At 41.6% G+C, this 17,289-nt stretch overlaps 1 protein-coding gene across 3 annotated transcripts in view; it reads left to right on the plus strand.

Annotated features, from left to right (window-relative positions):
* The window catches only part of CERT1 (ceramide transporter 1), a 153,394-nt gene that overhangs the window by 24,034 nt on the left and 112,071 nt on the right, over positions 1–17,289 (plus strand). For all 3 annotated transcript variants that reach the window (XM_039543018.1, XM_039543017.1, XM_039543019.1), the window contains exon 3: positions 10,357–10,473. In XM_039543018.1, the coding sequence (XP_039398952.1) occupies positions 10,357–10,473 (117 nt within the window). The remainder of the gene's footprint in view (positions 1–10,356; positions 10,474–17,289) is intronic.

Here is a 17,289-nt window from a genome sequence, read left to right on the forward strand (position 1 = left end):
CCACCTGCTGCTTGCCTCCTCACTCCCCTGCCACCGACACCCTCCCTGCCTGCTGCAAGAACTCCAGCTCACTGGTGGCTCACCGCTCATCTCCTCACTCGCAGCCACTCTCACCCTGCTGCCTGCTCAACGCTTGCCTCCTTATTCCTCTGCCAGGGCCCCTGCCACTACATGTCTCGCTGCTTGCCTTCTCCCCACCACCACTCCCCGCTTACCTCCTCACTCTCCCACGTGCAGTCAGCCCCCCCTGCCCGCCTCACCCTGTGCTGGCTCGCCACTCGCCTCCTTACTCCTTCCACCTGCTGTTCGCCTTCTCTTCCCCTCCTTGCCACCTCACTTTGCTCCTTAAGCATTGTGTGTCCCACCTGTGTCTTCAGAGAGGTGGTGCATGCAGGAGCAACAGGGAGGAAGAGGGGGCTGATGCTTTCCCCCCCACTGCCCAGGAAACTGCTGTGGCTGCATAGAAACCCCGGAGTGGCCGCATTTGAGAAACAGTATCCTAGGGTATGCCTACACTGCAATGTATGCCTGGGTTTAGACTTGGACTGGAACCCAGTCACCCCCTTCCATCTACACACATCTCTCCAACTCTGGTTCAGATCTAGCCTCCCAGGACCCTGCGGATATGGAGGCCAGAGTAAAGCTGTGACCCAGGGTTCAAGCCATATTGCTTTGCAGTGTAGATGCAGCCCCATCTTCTCCTCTCCCCATTCCTGACTCAGGTCCTGGGACTCTGCCAAAAGTATATCACAGTCCCATGGACCAACTTCCTTTGTCCTTTCTCTCCCAACAATTTCCAACTCCAGTGAAAATGGAAGCAACCCCCCCCCCCCTCCCCGGTGTGCAGTAGCAACTCGGTGAGTCAGCATTAAACCTTCCATTATCTTCTGACCACTGCGCTGCAAATGCACCATTCTGTGTTTACAATAGAGACTGAACAGAAGAAGCCTTTTGCAAAGACTACTGCTTCATGGTCATGGAAACACAGCCAGATTTTTGGTAAATCCTTGGTGCAAAGCCAGCAAAACAGTGGACTTTAGTAAGAGAACCAGGAATGACCACGCATAATAGCAAAGAAGCTGGCAGCTTTGCAATTTACCAGGCTGGTGACCAATGCAGAGAGCAGATGAAGTGTCTCAAGAGTGAATACTGGAAAACCAGGGATTAGTACCGCACCTCGGGCAGATCACCATCATGTCAAGTGAGGACAATGAAGTTACTCTGTTGCTGAAACTAGTTCTAGAGCAGGAGCAGCAGCACATTTTGGGTCCATACTTGGAGTAGCTGTTTGATGCCCCCTGAGGAACAATCCACCACAGAGTCTGCAGCAGATGCAGATGGACAGAAGCTGCCCGAGCCTGGTAAGTTTCTGGCTCCATTTTAATGTTTATTAATACACTGATGCGAGGGATTTCTGCTCTATGAATTGATGCAAAAGTTCTGAAAATTGTCAGCTAGCAGTGTGTACCCACTAATAGCAAATTTCAGAGGGGTAGCCGTGTTAGTCTGGTTCTGTAGAAGCAGCAAAGAATCCTGTGGCACCTTTTGCCGAGAAGAGAAGTGGGTATTCACAAAGCTAAAGCTGCTGCAAAACATCTGTTAGTCTATACTAATAGCAAATTGTATGCCAGCATCTTGGCACCCTCCTCCCTCCCACCACTCTGTGGAGTTAAAATTTGCAAACAGGAAATACAAATGGTGAAAACCTTTAAAGCAGGGGTCGGCAACTTTCAGAAATGGTGTGCTGAGTCTTCATTTATTCACTCTAATTTAAGGTTTCACATGCCAGTAATACATTTTAAGGTTCTTAGAAGGTCTCTTTCTAAAAGTCTATAATATATATAACTAAACTATTGTCGTATGTAAAGTAAATAAGGTTTTTTAAATGTTTAAGAAGCTTCATTTAAAATGAAATAAAATGCAGAGCCCCCAGGACCAGTGGCCAGGACCCAGGAAGTGTGAGTGCCACTGAAAATCAGCTTGCGTGCCGCCATCAGCACCTGTGCCATAGGTTGCCTACCCCTGCTTTAAAGTGTGTTTTTACTGGAAAGACAGATTTTTTTGCTAGGACCATTATTCCTGTTCCTTAAAAAATAAAAAACTTGCAATGCTATGCCTTTAAGTATGGTACTTTGCAGTCTATTGAGTTGTCTGGAAACAGTGAACTATTTGGGGGTGAGGGATGTGGAAATTTTTTTTTATTTACAAATCTAGTCCTAAATACTACTGGGTTTGAAATTTTACCCAGAAATATGCCAGGGGAAAAGGAGAGCAGAGAGGCTGTGGAGAGGTGTGTGTGTGTGTGTGTGTGTGTGTGCATCCATAACAGAGTAAGTCATGTGGAAGTTAATGTAGCATCCTGTTGATTCCCTCATGAATTCTGACCTATTCCCAGGTGCTGATAGCTGCAAACTTTTCCTAAAGCAGGAACTCCAGTCAGTCATATTCTGGGGAAGGGTGTATTTTCCAGGGCCATCTTTGTAGCTGACCAGCCCACTCCATTCAGATGTGCCATTCAATCACAGTTTGAATACCTTGGTTGCATAAACTGCAGTTTCCTACCCACAGCTTGGAATAACATCTCCCATTGCCAGCTGGGCACCACAAGAGCTGTTATGTCCTTGAAAATATGGAAGGCCTGAAATGATTAAAAAAAAGATTTGTAGCACAGCCACTGATGGCACACATACCCCCAACTCAAGTAATTCTGCAATTTTCTAAAACCAAACAAACAGCTTTGCATTTTTAACTCACCATTGTGTGTGCACTACTTCTGCTGCAATTAATCAAGCTGTGTCCAGTGACATTCTGTGGTCTGAAGCATCCTTCTCACAATATGTAGAAGTACAGTTTGGAGAAGTATCACTTTGTCCATAGGCGATTCCGTGGGTGCTCCGGGGCTGGAGCACCCGCGGGGAAAAAAGGTGGGTGCTGAGCAGAGCACAAAAAGTTGGCGCCTGTGACTTTGTCCTTGAAATTCCAAAAGGAATTTTTCTGTGCTCTTGCACTGAGCTATTTGAGAGAGTAACACTCCATGTCTTGTTCTGTTCCAGGCCCCTTGACCTCTACTGGCTGCAGTACCTCCATCTTTTGTACACAGTGCATCAGAAACCTGGGCCAGTGTACCTTCATGGACCATTCGAGGAGGAAGTCTTTCCCTGATGAACTTAGGGTTGAGGTTTTGGACAAGACCAACAGGTCCTGTACCAAAAACAGAGGGACTTGTGGCTAAAGGAAAGGCTCAGGCTGGCTGCACAGATTGAGGCCAGGGTTTCAGTGCGGAAGCATGCATTTGCACTGCAGTTCCTGGAACAGGATAAGGGAATAGGACAGAGCTCAGCAGAAAACTTTCTGTGGCTGATATCACTAATGATTGCAGGAGTAGAGGCTACTGCTGCATCACCCACATCATAGCCTGAGTCCTTTGCCTGCTATACAGTGCTGCAGTCCAAAAGCAGCTTAGAAGACTCCAGGACTGGGTGGCACAGGCAGTCGGGCTCCATGAGTGGTTGGGCAGGACAGCCTTGCCCCATGCAGCCCTCCATATTAACTCCCTCCACTGTGTATGCCTCCAACCCCCTCCCACACGGCCAAGTGCATGGCAAATTGGGAGAGAAGGGAAAGGCGAACAGATGGCCAGAGGACATGCCCATGGTAGGAAGTTTCTGTCCTGTACATGGTTTCACTATTTGCACTGGTTCATGCACTTTGTTTTTTCTGTAACATTCTTTTACTGGTGTTTTGATGTGATGATGGCAGCTGGCCTGTCTGGGAATTGATGAATGTTGTACTTTTCTAATGCATTGTTTATATATTTTTTTTATTTCATCAAGAAAGTTTATTGCTATCACTGCTTCACATCATACAATGTATATTTAAAATAAAGGTAAACACACGATCAGGAACAATTATGAATTTGTATGCAAAGACTATCCTGCAATACAGTTGTCTATAGCAATACATACTTCAGTCTTTTCCTTACATCAGTCCATACTGTGACTACCTCCCCCCATTCAGAAGTGGCCATGTCATTCATAAGTATATGGCATAGTACTGAAACCCACCACAATCGATGAGACCCTCTCACAAACACATTCATAATAGTACTATTTCACCCTCTTCCACTGGACAATGTAAGTCTATAAGGTGGGAGCACAAAGCATCCCTGACTTGCCTGGGTGCATCCAGCTCTATCTGTGATAGGTGCACTTTCTGGCTGAGTGTACTTATTCAGCAGCCCCTAGCAGTCATAGGTCTATTCAGGGGGAAATGGCTTCACAAAAATTGTGAGGAGCACAGCAAGCCACAGTAATGTGGACAGCATTGATGATGGATCTCTAGACATCTCCAGTGGGATTTCAGCCTGCCAAAAGCACATTCAGTAGCCATTCGTCATGTGCTGAGAGTAATTAAACTGTCTTTTGCTGGGTCCTGTTAAATTAGGGTCTGGTTTCATTTGCCAAGGTAAAAGTGAGTATGCAGGGTCCCCCAGAATACCAGTGGGGTCAATAACTCCATTTATGACAATATCATTTGGTGGAAATAGTAGCCGAGCTTGTCCATGAATGTAGACTCCCAATCAGCAAAAAAACCAAGTGCAGTCCATGTTGACATTCATGAATCACCCCCATGTGGGCCTGGATATTTAGTACCTTTTCGTGGTTTATGTACTTGTTCTCCTTCAGGAGGGCAAACTGTGGGCACAAGTTCCATCAGCGGCCCCAGCATAGTTTGGAAGCCTCATTCTCTCAAGCCAGCAATTACTTCAGGAATCTTTCTTTCATGCCCACCACCATGGGGATAAACTACAAGCCTGATTGCCTCAGAAAGCTCCAATAACACTTTACCACAGTCAACTTTCGAACACCAAACTGGTTTGCAATGGACCTGTAAAGGGGTATAAAAAGTTAACTCTTAAAGGGTCCATTGCTAATACCTGCCTGACCAAGTTGGAGCTGAGCAGTATGGGTCTAGCACTTTGGGGTTTAGCCCATTTTATAAGTATCTTGATCAAACAATTATAAATATTTTATTACTGTTTGGGTGCAGTAAATTGCTTATTTTTTAGGCATGTTTAGAGCAAATACCATTAACTCTTGGGTTTAATAAAGGAATTTATGGTTAAATTAGTGCTGTGAAATACCCTGGACAAATAATAATAATTCTAACATTGTGCTTCATATAATGTATTTTTAGATTGTCAGCGGTAATTGGGCCCTCTCTTGAGAGGGTGGCTCTGACATGTTACACTTTTAAAAACTGTTTTGCAGTCTATATAAGATCCATAGCCAAAACATTCATGTGAACAGTCTCTTCTTTCTCCACCCTGGCCAACTCCAGCCACAGCTGCTCTCCTATCTGCCTTAATGCTCTCTGGACGCCTGCATGTGCAGCTATGCATTTTCTGAGGTTACTGGTGAAGTAAGTTGAAAGGGGAGCCAGAGTTCCACTTCTTCTGCTCTAGGTCTTGATGGTGGATAGTGACTCCTACTCACTCCCTACTCCTTGGCTAAATGATCCCTTCCTCTTCTGGCCTTTCAAAACCTACCAAGGGCAGAGAGGGACCCAGAAGGAGGAGAGGTAGAGCTGATAGCTGAGAGCTATGATGAGCACCTAGGAAGCCTGCTCCCTCAGCAGATGTCACACTGATTTCCCCTTCACTTACCCTCAGGTCCCCCCCCCCCCTTTTTTAAGGAAAGTTTACATTCAAAAGCTTCATCAATGTGGAAGACTGCAGGCTCTCGAAGCCCTCCAGAATGAATATTTCTTAGTTCCCTTGTAACATTAGGGAATTTTTTTTGTCATATTAAGGTCCTTTTCACATATCCCTTCAAAGAAAGCTAGCACTAGAAGAAGATAAACGTTAGAAAAACAGGAAATAATTAAGATGACACTTTGCACCCAATACAGCCATGCAACCTTAACTTTCCCCCTTTAGGGATTCCAAAAAGGAATTGGGAACATTGCAGTACCATCCCCCTGTCTAGAACTGCCATTTTCTTTTTGCCCATTTGGCCTGTTAAAGATCTCATGGAAAAAATGTTTTGTTTTTTATGTTTTGGGGGGCAGGTTGTGGCTGCTTTAGCAAAATAATTTTCCTATGGCTTATGAAGAGAGACTGCAACTTTAATATTTTTTTCTCCATATTGATTGGAAAGTAAAGCAGTATGAAACCAGTTCCATGGTTTATTTCCTCTTTATTAACTCTGTATAGAAAGTCATAATGGCTGGGTATTAAATAGTTTGTTACTAGTACCAGTCAATTGATTAGTTGTGTGTGCAGTCGCTTCTGGACTGAACACAGGTTCTCAGGCTCATGGCCAAAAAAGCATTTGCCATTTCATGGTAATATTGTTGCTTAGTTATGTTAAGTAACCTAATAGTGTTTTTTTGTTTGTGTTTATCTTCTTGAAACTTTGTTTTCCTTCTTAAACTGATAGAGTAGAGAAAGAATCGAGAACTCTGAAAAGCATGTTGTCTTCTCATACATACAGTGTCTTAGGCTAGTCCTCACACTGTGAAGGAAATACTAAATGAAACATTATATACACATCACTGATATCCTTGGAACCATGAGTTCTATGTCATAGAATCTAAGGCAGGTAAAAAGAGGATGAGGCCAGAGGTTAAAGATGTGAGGGGAGACAGTACAGTTGCACTTATGTTACCCAAACTAGAAAGAGGAAGGGTTTAAGCCATGTGTCCTAACAACTTCCGCCTCCTTGGCTGGTGTGGTGAGAGTTCACCCTCTTGTTTCAGTCTCTAACCACTGGATGAGGCACAGCCTTCATTTACCACCTCCTTCCTATTTCTGCACCTGAAGAGGGAGGCATTCCTGGATCACATGCTGTGGTATCTGAGAGAGAATGGATTTCTATCGGCCTTGAATATATTACCCACAACCCTTCAGAATGGCATCTCCTGACTTGGCATTAATGGAATGTCATGGCTCTGTGCTTTTATATAAATATTATGACAGTATTTCATATTTTCAAAGCACTTGTATCTTAACAGCCCTGTGAGAGGTAAGCTGTCTTTCTCATTTTGAATAGGGAACATAAAAGCTATCATTTGCCCAAAGCTATACAGTTAATTGCTGGCACAGCCAGGGGTTGAAATCACGAGTGCCTGATTCTCAGCCCTATGCCCAATTCACTAGATAAACTGCTGTTTTTAGTATATAAATATTGCCTATAAAAAGAACTGTTAAAATAGTATTAAACTTTGTGAAGCAAAGCACTCCAGTTAGGAAATGTCAGAATTAAGGTTCCCTGTGCAATCTTAATTCAGTTCCCTTGTGCATATGTATTATGATAGCCTATACTTACTTGATCCTATACTATTCTTCAGAGGGAGGCAGGAATCTTGAGTTGGCTAGCTAGGGAAACAGTATTGGCAGTTTGTTTTGTTTGTGGAGAGAGGCAAGTAATTTACCAACTAAGCCTCTTTTCCTGTCGCCCTCCACAGTCTAACTGCACTCCTTTGTTCAGCTCCTTCATCTGTCTCTTGCTGCTGTTCCCTTTTTACAGAGCTTGTTACCAGTATATCTAACCATGGTACTGTCAGACAGAGGCAGCCAAGTTCCTAATCACTAATTCCCTGCTGCACCAGAAATAAACATACTGTTAATGTTTTATGTTAAAATCAATTTTAATCAGAGCTATTCTACCCCATGAGTGATTGCAGATGTCGGCACATGTGATTTGGTGACTTCTAATATTCTGTTTGAAAGGTAGAAGGACTGAAAATGAGGCACTTAAGACATCTTTAAACTATTATTTTTTAGTATTGTTATTTCTAAGTATTCCTGATTTCTGAAATGTTGTGGTTTAAAAAATCAACAACACTTTAACCTAAAATGATCACCCATTCTTTTATTTCAATTCTGTCTACATATTAAGTTACATTTGGGAGATGGGAGGTTAAGTAAATTACCTAGATGTCAACCTTACCTATGAAGTCTCCATTAAATGAGAGAATGATGTAATATTGAGATTTTTGTGTATTGTTCTAAAATAGTTCATGTGGCATAGCCCAAAGCAGGGGTTCTCAACCTTTCTTTCTGATGCCCCCAATATGCTATAAAAACTCCATAGCCCACCCGTGCCACAATAACTGGTTTTCTGCATATAAAAGCCAGGGCTGGTGTTATGGGGTAGCAAGCAGGACAATTGCTTGGGGCCCTGCAAAGCTACATTGCTCAAGCCTCAGCTTCAGCCCCAGGTGGCAGGATCAGGGCCTTGGGCTTCCACCCATACGGTAGGGTTTCAGCTTTCTGCCCTGGGCCCCAGCTAGTGTAATGCTGGCCCTGCTTGGTGGACTGCCTGAAGCCTCACAGCCCCCCAGGGGGCCCTGGGCCCCCAGTTGAGAACCACTGTCCCAAAGTATTTGCTACCATGCATCATGAATGCATAGTAATGTTTAGATCAGGGGTTGGCAATCTACGGCACGTGTGCCAAAGGTGGCACATGAGCCAATTTTTGATGGCATGCGGCAGCGGGCTGGGCCACTCAGCCCGCCGCCACTCTGGGGTTTCCGCCATCGGCTCCTGCCAGTTGAGGTCCCACCACCGGCCCCACTCAGTGCCTGCTGCTGGCCTGGATGAAGGAACCCCAGGCTGGCAGCGGGTTGAGACCCTGGCTGGCAGGAGCCGGCGTCCAGAACCCTAGAGCACTGGCGGGCTGAGCCACTCAGTTGCTGCTCTGGGGTTCTGGCTACTGGCCCCTTGTCAGCCAGGGTCCCCACCGCAGCCCCACTCACCTTGCTTCCAGTTGGAGTTCCATCAGAGGCCCCCTGCCAGACAGGGTCCAGGCCTCTGGCCCTGCTCTGCCCTGCCAGCTCCATTCACCTCAGCTGCCGATCTCGGGTTCCAGCCGCTGACCTCCTGCCAGCCGGTTAACAACTGATCACTCAGAAGCCTGTGTGCAGCTTAAAGTATCCAAATACATCCCACCAGACATTGGAAAACTCAGCAAGGAAAAGCAAGGGCAAAGGATCACACTAAACTGATAAGATCTGCATTTTAATTTAATTTTAAATAAAGCTTCTGAAACATTTTGAAAACCTTGTTTACTCTACATATAATATTAGTTTGATTATATAATATAGAATTATAGAGAGACCTTCTAAAAAAAAAAGTTAATGTATTACTGGCACGCGAAGCCTTAAATTAGAGTGTATAAATGAAGACTCTGCACACCACTTCTGAAAGGTTGCCGACCCTTGGTTTAGATATTTGAAGACACACGACAGGCCACATTTCAAATCAGCCTCTGAAATTCTGTAGGCAAACTGCATGCAAAGTCTCTGTGCACTTGTAAACAAGATAGTCACCCAGTGTGTGTGGCCAGTTTTCATTTCATATGTGAAAGTTGAATGTATGTAATTTCAGAGACTAGTTACATATTTGGGTTCCATATTAGAGGTTGGGAGCTAGTCCTTGCACTAAGATATAGTACCTGTTACCCCATAACAGTCAACTTTTAATAGTATGGTGACGGAGGATGATCATGGTTTTTGTATGTAACATTTTAAGGCAAGTTTTTGAATAACTTTTTGTCACTGGTGTTCAGAGTATCTGTATACTGTAATGTCCCATTATTTTGTTTTCTTTTAAATTTTCTGTTAGCCTTTTGATTAAATGTGATTATCTAGGAATTTTGAAGGGTCTTTGTTTGTGATCTGTCAACCATTCTTTTGTCTGTCAACTAGCATTGCATTTGTATCATTCTACATGAACACAAATGTTTGTTGATGATCTAGCTTATGATTTTATACTACTGCCCATTACTAAAGTACCTGAACAGTATCTAAAGTCAGTAGTAGTAGCCATAGTGGACTTCGTGGAGTGTCTGCCTCTTTTTTCTGAAGTTAAAACTTAGCTTGAGGTATTTATTAGTTTTGCTTTTTTAGTCTGCTATAAGGTTTGTTTGTTTTATTTGGATGGGGGAAGGAGTGTTTGGTCTATGCTTGGGTAGAATCCCAAGAATCCTTCAGTGTTTTTAAATGGATCTTGTGGCAGTTGCTATACTGTTTCATCAGCTCTTAACTATATACAATATGTCACACTGTAAACTTCTGCTGGCAGTTTTCTGGGTTGGTGTAAGGTGTAACTTGTTGGTTTAACATTTTTTTTAAACTTAAATTTTATCTAATTCGTATTTAGGCCCAACAAACAAAATGGATTTAATACTGTAATAGGAATTTAATTAACTCTGTAGTTAAAAAAGCAAATAGTGTGGTCTACAGTACCTTATAGCTAGACTCTCAGCATTCTATGCTTGAGATATAGCTAATCTTTATTATGCTTAATTCTAGCTGTGCTTATCATATCCCCCTTTTTGTTTCCCTCTACAGCCTCATGATTTTGATGAATGCAGATTTGACATTAGCGTAAATGATAGTGTTTGGTACCTACGAGCTCAGGATCCTGATCATAGACAACAATGGATAGATGCGATAGAACAACACAAGGTATGGCTTCTGATTTTTTTTTGTTTGTTTTCAAAATTGATTTCTATATGTGCTTATGGAGAGTCATACATCTGGATCTGCAGTCATTAAAATACTTATAAAGGTACACATGATTTAAAAATATATGTTCTTGAATATAATTTATTTAAAAGGGCAACTAGAGATTTTAGAAGCATACTTCAAAAATAACAGAGCAAAAATAAAGCAAAAACTAAAAACGTTCTTTTCTTTAGTATCTTTTAGCCAATACCTGATTTTACCATAGGTACATCCATACATTTCAAAGATTCAGCCTTTTCTGTCTGTTAAGGCTGTTGTTCAGTCTCTCATCTCACACTTATGACTACTGCATTCTGTTCTCCCTCTGACCTCGATGTCACCCAAATCACTTAAGTCAGCACTTAGGCACTGTTGAAAACTTTATTCTGTACAGCCATGGAGTGAGAGACAATCCCTGTTCTGAAGTTTTTTGTCTCTTTATTTGTGCAGTGTCTAACACAATAGGGCCCCAATCTCTGGTGTCCTCAGATGCTATGGTAATAAAAAAAAAACCAAATAGGTAAACCTAAGTGTTTATCTTTATGAACTTCCAGCAGTGTTTTCACCGGGATATACTTTCCTTATCTGAGACTCTTAAGTTTCTCCTTTTATCAGGTATAGTTAACAGCACATATGCATTTCCATTCTGAAATCTTGTGTGTTAAATTGCATTTGGTTGCATAGAATGTGCTCTTAGCAAATATACTGACTTGATTAAAAATACTTTTCTACTAGTAGATAAGTTTCTGAATATCTTTTACCTGTATTGTGCCTTTTATGTCTTCACTTTAAGGTGTAGCCGGCACATTTTTGAGTGTATAGCATTAGTCCCAAACCAGAATTCCTTTTGTGCAGTCTGTTCTAGAGGTGGTGAGAGGAAGTGATGTACAACTTGAAACCATGTCAGTTTGGCAGTCCACTTTGCATTGCTTCTTCTGCAATACCTAAGGAGAGCTCTCAACTAATAATGGATAGATCGAGCAAGGTGTTAGGTGTAGATGATTCTTTTTGAAAATATATCTGGAGTTGAACATATTTTGACCAAATCCCTTCTCTATTACCCCATTATATGTTGGTCCTCTTCAGGAATGGATGAGGGAAAAGATGGAACTAACAAGATGTGCTTACACCTTGACCTTGCTTGTATTGTCCCATTCACCATCCCCTTTGTCTTTTTAGATTGTTAGCTCTTCACAGCTGGGACTGTCTCTTGTTTGGTATAATACCTAGCAAACTGGGGCCTCTGACAATACCGTGATATGAGTAATACAGGAGTTCCCTCTTCAATACTCTCCCAATCCTTTGATTCCAGGCCAGCAGGGTTTCCTGTGGCAACATTTCCTAACTCCTTTGCAAGTTTTGTTCTGCTAAATGAGTGATTTCCTGCCATTTGCATTCTGGAACAGAAATGGCGTTCTGAAGAGCATTTTGTCCACCAGCTTCATGGGCTGTAGGAGATTACATTTGAAATTCTATTGGAGGGCTGGAACACCTTGATAGACACACCGTAATAGACAAGATTACCCTTGACTGTGGGAAGAGGAGTTGGTAAAGTGAAAGAATTGTCACCTTTCCATATGAAGGCTTAGGCGTTAGAGCTCCAGGATCTTCACTACTATTCCTGAGAATTGTGTAGAATCTCCTGGAAAAGGCCAGTTTAAGGGAAGGAGTTGCACTGAAGGATTAAGTCCTTGGAGACTCTTTAGTGACTAGAATCTAGGAGCCTCTCAAACTGGGTAGTTTGCTAGTTTCTCTTCCCCTGTCATCCTCAAAGTTGAGAGGGAAAAGGAGATACTGAAATTTTAGTTCTGATCTAGGAAGCACCAGAGATTTATTGTATATAATGTTAAATTCTTATAAACTCAGTGTGGTAAGCTACTTTTGATCAGATCTGAACAAATGAATTGGTGTTTGTCAGTTTTCTGTAGATAATCATACATTAAATTCTGATGAAATGTGGTTTATAACATAAAGTTGAAGGTGAACTGCAAAGTTTAAAAACAAAAGTTGAATTGAGCAGAAAATTCTGCACACCAGTTTTCCCCAGCCAGACTCTGGGAAAGATTAAGCATAGAAATAAGTTTAACTGCTCTTAAACGTTTTTCCTTGAAGATGTCTTGAGTTGTTAGTGGGAGCAAGGAAATCATGTCCACTCTATTTCAGTATATGCAAGTGTCATAGTTGTATTAGTTTATCATTTTGAACCTCCAAATTTGAAGAGTTGTCAGTGAAAGTTTGCCTATAAATAATTTTCCACATAAGAAATTGGCTGTCAGTGTTTGCTTTAGGTACAAGAAAAACAGTTTTGGCCTCTAATGGCATAATGCAGTGACTTTCTTTAGTGCTTACTCCAATGTCCTTAGCATTACCTCTGGTTTAATGGGTATTCAATCTGTGGATGAGTTTCTTAGTGCTGCAAAACCAGATAATTGAACTTCTAGCTTCTCCTCTAAATTGAAGTCCACTGGATGGATTTTTTTGTACTTTTAATATAGAGGTAGATTTCTGCTTAGTACTTTGATATTGGAAGATGGCAAAGTGTAAATTCTGATGGAAAGTGTACCAATTGAAGGAAGGGTGTGTCAGCCACAAGTGGGGAGTAGAAACTATCTATGTATATAGCTGAACCCACAGACAATAGTTCAGTTTTTTATTACTTTGTTGGTTGTTAGTGTTACGCTATCAGACCACATTGTTCTGAATCTGAAGTTGTTTTCGGTGATCCACTTTCTGTATAACCCAAATTTTTAAGCCTAGATTTTTTTTTTTAGGGCGTGAGGAGAGGGAAAGTCCTTTACGCTTATTGCTTTTGATTGTCTTCCTTTGACCTTTCTCATTCCATACAACTATGTGTATGTTCAGGAAAAGTAACAACTATTTTAAAATACAAAAACCAAACTCATGTCAATACAACAGTTATCAGAGCAAATCAATTACTATAATAAAGCAACAAATTGTTTACTAAAAACATTGAATATGTAATACAAGAAACCAAATACTCTGACCAAGACCAGGCTTGCACTGTGCTTCTGTATAGCATACCTGGTTAATTCTCTGTCCTTGGCAGGCCTCTTCTCTTAAAATAATGGACATTAAACAAGTTGGTGACACACTTGGTTTCTCAAGATGTGAAGATATTTCAAGAGACCACTATATTTACCAATAACTCTGACTTAGAGTATGATGTCATTTAAAGTAACCTGCAATGTGAGGGGAAAGAAGTGGGGTTAGTACCTTCTTTCTCTACCTGAAAATTTTATTTTTATTTATTCTTATATTATGGTGTTGGAATTATTAATAATAATAAAATAAAGGGCATAACTATGACACTAATTCAACCAGAAATTCCTTTATTAAACCTAAAAGCCAGGTAGCATTTATACAGCTGCTCTAAATGTGCCTTAAATGTCTCCGCAATAACCACACCCATTTAGCATGGATCAGGTACATACAACTGATTTATACCTGGCATGCTCAAACCTGTGTTGAATGTCTCTAACTTGCTCATAATTAATGACTGCTGTCTGAAGACCCTTGATTGGTTTTAAGCTTTAGTTCTTTGTCCAACGTTTACATCCCACACTGAGTGTATGGTAATGATTTTTAGTCATAGTCAAAAACTTTAAATCCTGTTAATTCAGGCACCTGCCAAACTCTGCAGCAACAGCAGCCAGAGAGCTCCCATGCGTATATTCTGGTCCTCCCAGGAAACCACCAACAAAAACTGAAGCCTAGTTTCCATATTAACTTCAAAAACAAGCTTTTTTGCGTCCGGGGGGAGGCGGGTGGGGGAGGAACCCTTTTAGGCTTTCTGTGGCGTATATATACCACATTCATGACCATGATACCTGAACATCGCTATCATAGAGGAGCAAAAATGGAACAGTTCCAATTTTTTATTTGCAGGTTACCTTTGAAGGACAATATCAGAGTTAGTAAGCACAAAGATATATTCATATCTTATTGAGGGGATCCTCTTATTGTTTCATGAGTCTTGCTCTTTCTAGAGCTGCAGACTAATCAGATTCGTTAAGGCAGCTGTGAACTTTAGGAATTGAAGATGGTGTTCTAAAATTAGGACAGCTCCATTGTACATTTCTTTTTCTAAATGTCTTTGCCCCTACTTTTGATTTAAACTGCAGTTACACTCTGAAAGATGATAAAGTTGACAGTGGAGTGTTCCACATTTCCTCTGTGACTTTGACATCAGACTTGATTTGCAAGTTGTGTGTGTCATTGTTGCAAACTCATCTTGGGATCTGAAAGTCTGGCTTTCTTGTTTCCACACCATTGTTAAAGGTCTGCCTTTGGACCTTAGTTAACAGTGCTGTTGTGAGAGGCAGAGTAGAATCAGCTCACATTCCCCGAGTGTACTGTCTCTACAGTAATGACAATTTTGTTAAGAAATTAATCTCTTCAGAAAAGTAAGCAGATATGACTTTAGAATCATGTCTCGTCTCTCTTACTTTAGCATTTTAAAATGCCAGAATAAACCCTTTTATCACATAAAGGAATATGTGTACTTTAAGAACACCCTACATCTTTGTTTCTTTCCATGTCTTCAATATAAGCACACCTCTAAAATACCTTTTAGGTATTCTGATTTTCAACAGAAAAATAAGCATGCCAGATATACTACCTGCTTCCATACTCTTACATTCTGAACCAGTACCATATGTAACTTTTGAACTAGATTATGGTTTATATGGTCAGATCCTGTGTAATTTCTGCCCTTAGTTTTCAGCTAAATGTTCGCATTTCCAGATAATCTTCCTTTTTAGGGTAGTAGACCATGACCATCTAGTTCAGGGACTCTCAAACTTGATTGCATCATGACCCCTTTCTGACAAATTACTACACATGCCCAGAAGTGGAGGACTGAAGCCTGAGCCCACCCAAGCCCCGCCGCCCCAGGCTGGGGACCAAAGCCTGAGTCCCACTGCCCCAGGTGTGGGGGGAGGGAGAAGTCCAAGGGCTTCAGCCCCAGATGTGTGGGGAGTGTCTGTAACCTGAGCCCTGCAGATTGGGGGCGGGGAGACTAATCTGAGCCCCGCAGCCCAGGCCTGAAGCCCTCGGACTTCGGCTTTGGCCCCAGGCAGTGGGCTCAGGCTTTCAACACTGGTGATGGGGCTTCGGGTTCAGCCCCGGGCCCCAGCAAGTCCAATGGCAGCCCTGGCGACCCCATGACCCACTTGTGGGTTCTGACCCACAATTTGAGAACTGCTCATCTAGTTCAACACCAAAAGCATGTATTAGCTGGAAAAAAGCATGATGTCTTTGAAAGTTTATAACAGAAAGCAGAGGAAAAGATGAGCTGAAAAAGAAATGGAGGTGAGGGTGTGAATTTCAAAACTTTGGGTTCAGCCTAAACCTGTGACTCTGGGTATGGAGCCCTATCTTCCAAAAGCAATTCTCTCCTCTGTCTCCCAAATAGTTAACTTAAATATAGTCTTTCCCCATAGCACCTATGTATTTGGAAGGAGAGTTGAACTAATGATTATCCATTGATTACATCAGAGACCAAGACAAGCTCCTTTACCATGTCATGGCTTTGTAAAATCTTTCAAGGGAATGGGGCACAAGTTTGACAAGAAATCAATATTTTTGTAAAACATAATTTTGTTCTTACACAATATTTTTTTCCTGATAGCAGTTTTAGTAGACACAGTAAAGCATGTAGTATTTAACATTTACTTTTTAAAATAAGACAAATAATCTTGTAGGACAATGGCCTAGTGCATAGATCTTATTATAAGCTAATTTAAGACTTTAAAAATAAGTCAAGAGACGCATGTACTTCCAGATATCTATTCGTGCAGTATCTTAATAAGTGTGTTAATACATCTGCTATTTAGATAGCAAGAGAAGTCTGAAAATTTATTATTTACCAGGTACTTCCACATGCTCCTTGCAAGTTTCAATTTATAAATTCTCTTATTCTAGTTCTTGTGAAATGTTTTAGATTTTAGAGTGTAACAATACCATACCAACTTTCACTGTTTGTTGTCAAGATTGGCTTATATAGATAAAACTTCAGGGATGGAACTGTTTCATTGAAGAAAATGTGTTATTTTCCATATTACAGATATGTGCACTTAATTCAGCAATACTTTTTTGGCCTTAATAGAACATATTTTGTACTTGTTATTACATGATAGTGTAACAACAGGCTTATTACGTAGTAAGCAGTAACTGCGCTTTCGTAGCTGTATAACGCATTGCTGTTTTGTCAATAGCTGTTACATACTGGATTTAGAAAAACTGTAGATACTGACTATCTGCCTCACCGATGATGAAACCACCAGCTAGTCTTATAACTCTTGTCTCTTGCTGTCACTTGAATTTGGAGTGGGAGAGGGACAGTACAGTGGTCCTGGCAACCCTTTATCCCCATGCATTAATTTCCTTGAAGGCTTCTAATCCTCCCACTGAATATCGTAGTTTCAGTTCTGCAAAACAAGCACTTCAGGCAGTTTATCTTATGGAACTTATGGAACACCTATTGTAGTTAGGAATTCTGTTCATGTTCCAGTCTTCAAACCTTTTTAAAATTCACGTGTATTGTCAGATTGGCTTAAAATAGGCATTCCAGTGCAGCAGTTGGTGGAGGGACCCAGAGTGGAGTTGGGTTTTTTCCAATTTTTGTGTGCGCGCGCGCGTAGACAAACAAAATACTGAATAGAGCATCCATATGAAGCCAGTGGTGGCATCTGTAAGTCAAGCCTGGCTTATAACTACGCTGTGCAGATTGACTTCAAACTCCTGAGAGCTGTCCCT

This window comes from Mauremys reevesii, linkage group 6 (assembly GCF_016161935.1).
Source record: "Mauremys reevesii isolate NIE-2019 linkage group 6, ASM1616193v1, whole genome shotgun sequence".
NCBI lineage: Eukaryota > Metazoa > Chordata > Testudines > Geoemydidae > Mauremys > Mauremys reevesii.